The sequence below is a fragment of the Pseudorasbora parva genome, chromosome 11 (assembly GCF_024679245.1).
Source record: "Pseudorasbora parva isolate DD20220531a chromosome 11, ASM2467924v1, whole genome shotgun sequence".
Taxonomy (NCBI): Eukaryota; Metazoa; Chordata; class Actinopteri; order Cypriniformes; family Gobionidae; genus Pseudorasbora; species Pseudorasbora parva.
The window spans coordinates 10,621,565-10,631,269 of NC_090182.1; the positions used below are offsets into that span (position 1 = coordinate 10,621,565).

The 9,705-nt window shown below is 34.6% G+C and overlaps 1 protein-coding gene across 1 annotated transcript in view; it reads right to left on the reverse strand.

Annotated features, from left to right (window-relative positions):
* fgf24 (fibroblast growth factor 24) overlaps positions 1-9,705 on the reverse strand; it is a 26,822-nt gene that overhangs the window by 6,653 nt on the left and 10,464 nt on the right. Inside the window, 1 exon segment of the mRNA XM_067456346.1 lies at positions 4,806-4,977. Coding sequence (XP_067312447.1) covers positions 4,806-4,977 — 172 coding nt within the window.

The following is a 9,705-nucleotide window of genomic DNA, read 5'->3' on the forward strand; positions in this document are numbered from 1 at the left end:
ATTTTGAGGAGATCTTTTGGTACTAAATACTATTTGTGCAACAATTATTGTCAATAAATGATCGACCACTTAAAATATTTTTCTTCTAATATTTGTATTTCTTCTAAAATTTATATTACAATTAGTGTAGTAATTAATATTAAAATAGAGAATTCCAATTCAAAGAGGCAAATTAGAGTCATTTTGTGGCTAAAAAATATTAATGTTTATTTGTAATGCCATTAGGTGCCTTATGGCTCTTTAATAAATATACATGTATCTAATCTAGTTGCTCAAAAATATATTGCAGTCTTTGCATTCTAATAAATATTTAGATGTGATGATCAAACACTAGATTTCTTTAAATGTGAAATTTCAAAACTTAAATAACTTGCATCCTAATCTTTTTAATGAATAATGATACTTATATAAGCAGTCACAATTGAATATTAAGGAATGGCACATATAATTTGACCCAAGAAATGTTTAAACTAGTGCCAAAACAAACATATTATTATGTACAGTATATATACTAGATATAAACTGATACTGAATCAAGATCAAAAGCATCAACCCCCCCCCCCCCCCCCCCCCCCCCGCGCCCTCAAAAAATCTCACTCCAACCTAAACTTAAAAGTTGGCAACCCTGATAATGAGCATTAAGGCTGAAAACACAACTAGCGAGCTGTTTCAGTTTCTGTCTTCAAATACACAACAGATACCCAAACTTAATAAGCCAAATATTTTAAGCTAAAATCTCATTAAATTAACAACTTACGGTCATGTTGACTTTTTGCTTTCTTTGATGTTGGGTGACGGTCACATGACATAAGGTGTTTTATTTATTTTTATTGCTCATCTTTTCATTACCTCAGAAAACCCAGTTTGGTAGTACCTGGTAAAATGCAACTACATAGCCTGGATGCCAGCCGAACTTAGCCCCGCCCACACATTTTTAGGTCGGGCATTTCGGTCTGGCCTCGCTCCATAGAGGAGTAATTATCCCCGAGCAGAAACTGTTCGGACCAATGAAATCATCAGGGCGGGCTTTAGACGATGATGGACAGATGATCAACAGTAACTTAATCATGCACGTCATCAAAGGGGCTTGGATTATATTTACTCGAATCCTAAACGGAGAGCTTGCTTGTATATGCATTCACCTTCACAATTTCTCTCAGAAATGATGATCATGTTGGGTAAGTACTCTGTGTATCATTAAAATATTTTATTTTTTTACAACACCGGCAAAGATCGTGCATTCCAGCCTAATTCCAGCGCACGTGCAGACAGGGTTGCAAAGTTTTTACAATAAAACCCGCCAACTACTAGCCCTAAACAATAGCTTCTCGGGGGGTTCTCCGGGGGGAAAATGGCGTTTGGGGGGTAAAATGTGTGTTATTTTGGCAAGGTTGCCTGCTAAAATTCACACTCATGGGTCTATATATAACATAGTCGCTTCAACCCGCGGACATAGAAAGCAACCCGCGGAAAAAAAACACGGACTTGGCAACACAGTGCAGTTGAACTCTGTTGACATTTGACAATGCGTCGCTTCATTGTTCTGATTGGTTGTTGGTCTATCCAATTGAGGTCTTTCCTGGTTCGGTTGAAACACGCCTCATAATCACAGCCCAATGGAGCAGTTTCAGACTCATATTCTGACTAGAATTGAGTATGACCATGTCAGGCTAGCAACTACATGCTGCATTCTCAACACGAGAGGCCACAAGGGGCGCTATGGCAGGCACAATTATAAAAATATCTGCTTCTGTGGTACCTCTTTTCTTTTAGTTCCATGTCGGTCATGGCCATTTAAAAAAGAAATACCTGAATAACAACACCTCCAGTTTAATGGCACAGACATCGCAATTGACACGCTGAACTCCAGTGAGCTGTTGTAAGACTTACTACAATCAGAACACAACCCTAACCATCAAAAGACAAATATATGAACACAAACCAGCGGTTAACCAAATCAACTGTCATTCGATTTCTAAATGAAGGAAAAGGGGATGTCTGTGATCATTAACTCCCCATCATGTTGTTCAATTTACAATTTACAAATGAGTCATTGTTACTTTTCTCATTCATGCGCTTATCACTTATTCAAAACAAAGGAGATTCCCGGAATCTACAGCCGGTGGAAAAGAATCCAATGGGACTTTGGCAGAAAACATTGATGAGCTAATGTTTTAAAGATATAGCGTTAGTATGAAGCAGGGCGGGGCTGAAAGCCATTAGAGCAGAACAAGGCAGCTGAAGCGATTGCTAATGAGAGACAAGCGCGACACATTGATCGAGAGCAGTGGAGCTTTTATTACGCCGCAGACGAGCGCTTCTGCTTCTTCCAATCATGCGTATGTGGGGTAACACAGTACTGTTTTATTATATTACATACATTTGAGTGTGTTGAAAGTTATGTTATAATGCATGTTTGCTCAGCGGCTACTATTAGAAACTTGCACACTGCAGTAAACTAGATTAATATTAGTCATGGTAAAATACGTTACTCGTGGTAAATAAAGAAAACAAGATTTAAACAATAAGACTAACTGTGTTGAGCTTTATAACAATGATTTGATTTCTGTTGATGAATGTATCCAAACAGCTGTTCATCTGTCTAATAAAACACATCATATATTAAAGGTGCACTATGCAGCTTTCCGTCCACTGGAGGGCGCCTATTTAAAACAAATGCGTAGTTTGATAATGCAAAGTGTGAGCACAGCATCTTGGGAGATGTGGTCTTCTCATCACAGCCGGTGGAAAATAGGACTCGGGCAGAAATCACGTTCATGCATGCGGTTATTAACGTTACTGTAGTCTAAAGCAGAGCAGGACCGAGTGTTATGGAGCTGAGCACAGCTGCTGGAGCGATTGTTAAACAAATACCCACCTCGCGAACACCGGGACTTTTATTATGACGGGACGGGACACATTCGCCGGGCGCCTGCACAGATCCGCTCTTCCGGTTATGATTTTGAGGTAATGGAGCTCTGTTTATCATATTAGATACATTTAAGTGTGTTTAAAACGATGTTATGACTTTACTCCGTGCGTTCACTTGTTCACACTGCTAAGAGTAAAGCGCTCCTGCGAAATAAAAGCCGAAACCGAGGGTAACGCAGATATGACGCAATTGACAGGCGACTCCCTCAAATGCAATGCTGAAACGTCCCGGTCCTTAGTTAAAATAGCAATTTTCTCACAAATAATAGAAAATAGTTGGAAACTTCTGGGATATTGTAGGTACTCAACTGAACAAAATATATAACACCGGCCTAGTGGTTTTTGGATATTTTACTGCAAAAATACTACATAGTTCACCTTTAAAGCGTCTTTGGCATTTCCATGGTTTCTTCAAAATAAAACCAGAAATCGTGGGTTAAGCGGGTATGATGCCATTTATAGGCGCCACACACGGACATGGTCCATGTGCTGGTTAAAATTGCTAATTTCTCTTGATTTAAACATTCTTGGAAACATTTAGGATCATGTAAGTACACAAGTAAATAAAATATATAACAACGTTCTAGTGATAAATCTTATATGTGTGTTTAAGGTTGATATCAAGATTTTAAGTGAATAATGGCTTAAACTTCATAAAATAAAGGAAGTCATACACATTTGGATCAACATGTAGGTGAGTCAATAATTACTTTTTCATTTGTAGGAGAAATATGCCATGAAAATGTAATATTCTTGATCCTCCTTTTAGAAGGAAAAAAACTGCTAAAACCAGCCTAAGCTGGTTTAAGCTGGATGTAGCTGGTTTAAGCTGGTCTCCCATCCGGGCCAAACTGGTGTTCAGCTGGTTTTAGCTGGTTGGTATTAAAGAAGTGCCCCAAACCCTTCAAAAACCAGTCTTCTATGTCAGCTATGACCAGACTGGTTTAGGCTGGTTTAAGCTTGCTTTTCCAGCTAGGATGCTTCCAGGTGTTAAGATAATGTGAAAAAATTATGACATGAACTAATAAAACTTCAGGTCACATTGAACCATTTAACCTCACTCTGTTTAGCGTAGATATACGAATAAAACTCCTCAGAAGAAACAAACTGAAATGGGGTGCTAGAAATCGTAAGGATTGTACATGAGAAGCAGTATTATGCAGGTAGAGTAATCCAGGACAAGGTTTGTGGAGTCGTGTCTGTTGTGAAATCTTTATGCGGAACAGCTCTGACTGACACAAACGCGAGCAAGACTGGAATATAAACATGCTTGTATCAGTCTGCAAAGTTAAGAGCAGCGTCCAGTGTGTTTATCTTCACACAGTTTCTGTTTCTGTTCTCACACTAGTACCGCTGAGGCACGCTGCCCATCAGTTCTGTGGTTTTTGTTTTGTTTACACTGATACATTTTGATTAATAACGGTTCAGGTTGGATGTTAAAGAGAAGAAGTTCATCTTAGATATGATAGCAGGCCCAGATATTCTCTGCTGATCTGGGGAAAGTTAGATCCTTGCATGATCTCTGGAGGATTCGTTCATGATTCAGACTGCGCAACATGCACAACAGTATTCCGATATGAATTTGGCAATATTTCAATTAGTGTAGAGTCATGTGATTCAGTTTAAGACAATACCCTGAAATTCCCCAAATTCCGATTCACACCCCTGCAAACGTTCAGTGTTAGCTGAGAAAGTCAGACCCGTTTGGAACGACATGAGGCTGAATAAATGATGACAGAATTGTCATTTTTGGCTGAACTATCCTTTTAAATCATTCTGCCTAATATGTTTAACAGCAGAATAGAAAGTGAGTGAAATGATAAAGGTTCTTTTGAATGTTTTTTTCATCTGAGAGCACAGGAACACTCCCGTACCGTACTTGCCCCCATCGTCTCCATTGGCGTTGATCTTCTTGCCCAGGATCTGCACATGTTTCCCAGTGGTTCGGCTGTAGAGCTGATATATCCGTACTTGCTTCCGACTCACGTCGTCTCTGGTGTGGTTCTCGATGTAGAACTGGAAGTCGGCAGAACCCTGGTGAGATTCCTAGAATCAGCAAGAACAAAAAGTGTTGATCTATTTCTTGAATCAGATTCACCTTATAATGCTGAACTGCACGCAAGTCAACATTAAACCGCATTAACAAGCCATTTTACTTCCATCATGTGATGTGATGAAAGTCAACATGACACAACCTCCCAAATCAACCCATTAATGCATGAATAATTAAATCATAAAGGAGAAAACTTTCTATTTTACTTCAAAACAATATCAGTTTTAAGACAGCTGAATATAAGGTTGAATGTGAAGATATGCAGTTGTTTATATCTCTCAATTCTGACTTTATATCTCTCAATTCTGACTTTATATCTCACAATTCTGACTATTTTTCTCAATTCTGACTTTATATCACACAATTCTGACTTTATATCTCACAATTCTGACTTTATATCTCTCAATTCCGACTTTATGTCTCTCAATTCTGACTTTATATCTCTCAATTCTGACTTTATATCACACAATTCTGACTTTATATCTCTCAATTCTGACTTTATATCTCTCAATTCTGACTTTACATCACACAATTCTGACTTTATATCTCTCAATTCTGACTTTACATCTCTCAATTCTGACTTTATATCGCTCAATTCTGACTTTATATCTTCCAATTCTGACTTTATATCTCACAATTCTGACTTTATATCTCTCAATTCTGACTTTACATCTCTCAATTCTGACTTTATATCGCTCAATTCTGACTTTATATCTTCCAATTCTGACTTTATATCTCACAATTCTGACTTTATATCTCTCAATTCTGACTTTACATCTCTCAATTCTGACTTTATATCTCTCAATTCTGACTTTATATCGCTCAATTCTGACTTTATATCTTCCAATTCTGACTTTATATCTCACAATTCTGACTTTATATCGCTCAATTCTGACTTTATATCTTCCAATTCTGACTTTATATCTCTCAATTCTGACTTTATATCACACAATTCTGACTATTTTTCTCAATTCTGACTTTATATCTCTCAATTCTGACTTTATATCTCTCAATTCTGACTTTATATCTCTCAATTCTGACTTTATATCTCTCAATTCTGACTTTATATCTCTCAATTCTGACTTTATATCACAATTCTGACTATTTTTCTCAATTCTGACTTTATATCTCTCAATTCTGACTTTATATCACAATTCTGACTATTTTTCTCAATTCTGACTTTATATCTCTCAATTCTGACTTTATATCTCTCAATTCTGACTTTATATCTCACAATTCTGACTATTTTTCTCAATTCTGACTTTATATCTCTCAATTCTGACTTTATATCTCTCAATTCTGACTTTATATCTCACAATTCTGACTATTTTTCTCAATTCTGACTTTATATCTCTCAATTCTGACTTTATATCACACAATTCTGACTTTATATCTCTCAATTCTGACTTTATATCTCACAATTCTGACTTTATATCACACAATTCTGACTTTATATCACACAATTCTGACTATATTTCTCAATTCTGACTTTACATCTCTCAATTCTGACTTTATATCTCTCAATTCTGACTTTATATCTCTCAATTCTGACTTTATATCTCTCAATTCTGACTTTACATCTCTCAATTCTGACTTTATATCTCTCAATTCTGACTTTATATCTCTCAATTCTGACTTTATATCTCTCAATTCTGACTTTATATCTCACAATTCTGACTTTATATCTCACAATTCTGACTTTATATCTCTCAATTCTGACTTTATATCACACAATTCTGACTTTATGTCACTCAATTCTGACTTTATGTCACTCAATTCTGACTTTATGTCACTCAATTCTGACTTTATATCTCTCAATTCTGACTTTATATCTCTCACTTCTGACTTTATATCACACAATTCTGACTATTTTTCTCAATTCTGACTTTACATCTCTCAATTCTGACTTTATATCTCTCAATTCTGACTTTATATCTCTCAATTCTGACTTTATATCACACAATTCTGACTTTATATCTCTCAATTCTGACTTTACATCTCTCAATTCTGACTTTATGTCTCTCAATTCTGACTTTATATCTCTCAATTCTGACTTTATATCTCTCAATTCTGACTTTATATCTCCCAATTCCGACTTTATGTCTCTCAATTCTGACTTTATGTCTCTCAATTCTGACTTTATATCTCTCAATTCTGACTTTATATCTCTCAATTCTGACTTTATATCTCTCAATTCTGACTTTATGTCACTCAATTCTGACTTTATGTCACTCAATTCTGACTTTATATCTCTCAATTCTGACTTTATATCTCTCAATTCTGACTTTATATCTCTCACTTCTGACTTTATATCTCTCAATTCTGACTTTATGTCACTCAATTCTGACTTTATATCTCTCAATTCTGACTTTATATCTCTCAATTCTGACTTTATATCTCTCACTTCTGACTTTATATCACACAATTCTGACTATTTTTCTCAATTCTGACTTTACATCTCTCAATTCTGACTTTATATCTCTCAATTCTGACTTTATATCACACAATTCTGACTTTATATCTCTCAATTCTGACTTTACATCTCTCAATTCTGACTTTATATCGCTCAATTCTGACTTTATATCTTCCAATTCTGACTTTACATCTCTCAATTCTGACTTTATATCTCACAATTCTGACTTTATATCTCTCAATTCTGACTTTATGTCTCTCAATTCTGACTTTATATCTCTCAATTCTGACTTTATATCTCTCAATTCTGACTTTATATCTCTCAATTCTGACTTTATATCACACAATTCTGACTTTATATCACACAATTCTGACTATTTTTCTCAATTCTGACTTTACATCTCTCAATTCTGACTTTATATCTCTCAATTCTGACTTTATATCTCTCAATTCTGACTTTATATCACACAATTCTGACTTTATATCTCTCAATTCTGACTTTATATCTCTCAATTCTGACTTTACATCACACAATTCTGACTTTATATCTCTCAATTCTGACTTTACATCTCTCAATTCTGACTTTATATCGCTCAATTCTGACTTTATATCTTCCAATTCTGACTTTATATCTCACAATTCTGACTTTATATCTCTCAATTCTGACTTTACATCTCTCAATTCTGACTTTATATCTCTCAATTCTGACTTTATATCACACAATTCTGACTATTTTTCTCAATTCTGACTTTATATCACACAATTCTGACTTTATATCTCTCAATTCTGACTTTATATCTCTCAATTCTGACTTTATATCTCTCAATTCTGACTTTATATCTCTCAATTCTGACTTTATATCTCTCAATTCTGACTTTATATCACACAATTCTGACTTTATATCACACAATTCTGACTTTATATCTCTCAATTCTGACTTTATATCTCTCAATTCTGACTTTATATTACACAATTCTGACTTTATATCTCTCAATTCTGACTTTATATCTCTCAATTCTGACTTTATATCTCTCAATTCTGACTTTATATCTCTCAATTCTGACTTTATATCTCTCAATTCTGACTTTATATCTCTCAATTCTGACTTTATATCTCACAATTCTGACTTTATATCTCTCAATTCTGACTTTATATCTCTCAATTCTGACTTTATATCTCTCAATTCTGACTTTATATCACACAATTCTGACTTTATGTCTCTCAATTCTGACTTTATGTCACTCAATTCTGACTTTATGTCACTCAATTCTGACTTTATATCTCTCAATTCTGACTTTATATCTCTCAATTCTGACTTTATATCACACAATTCTGACTTTCTATCTCTCAATTCTGACTTTATATCTCTCAATTCTGACTTTATATCTCACAATTCTGACTTTATATCACTCAATTCTTACTTTATATCTCACAATTCTGACTTTATATCTCTCAATTCTGACTTTATATCTCTCAATTCTGACTTTATATCTCACAATTCTGACTTTATATCTCACAATTCTGACTTTATATCACACAATTCTGACTTTATATCACACAATTCTGACTTTCTATCTATCAATTCTGACTTTATATCTCTCAATTCTGACTTTATATCACACAATTCTGACTTTATATCTCGCAATTCTGACTTTATATCTCTCAATTCTGACTTTATATCACACAATTCTGACTTTATATCACACAATTCTGACTATATTTCTCAATTCTGACTTTACATCTCTCAATTCTGACTTTATATCTCTCAATTCTGACTTTATATCTCTCAATTCTGACTTTATATCTCTCAATTCTGACTTTACATCTCTCAATTCTGACTTTATATCTCTCAATTCTGACTTTATATCTCTCAATTCTGACTTAATAACACAATTCTGACTATTTTTCTCAATTCTGACTTTATATCTCTCAATTCTGACTTTATATCTCTCAATTCTGACTTTATATCACACAATTCTGACTTTATATTTCTCAATCCTGACTTTATATTTCTCAATTCTGACTTTATATCAGACAATTCTGACTTTATATCTCTCAATTCTGACTTTATATCTCTCAATTCTGATTTTATATCACTCAATTCTGACTTTATATCTCACAATTCTGACTTAAATCTCACAACCCTGACTGTGTTATTCTGTGGTGAAAATAAGCTTCCAGTATTTATTTATTTTTTACTTTCATCATTTGAAATAAGGGATTGTGGTATTTCATAAATTGATTGGAAATGGTAGTCGTTTCAGAGGAAAAGCAATTTATTAAATTCTGCTGAAAGATTGACACGCTTG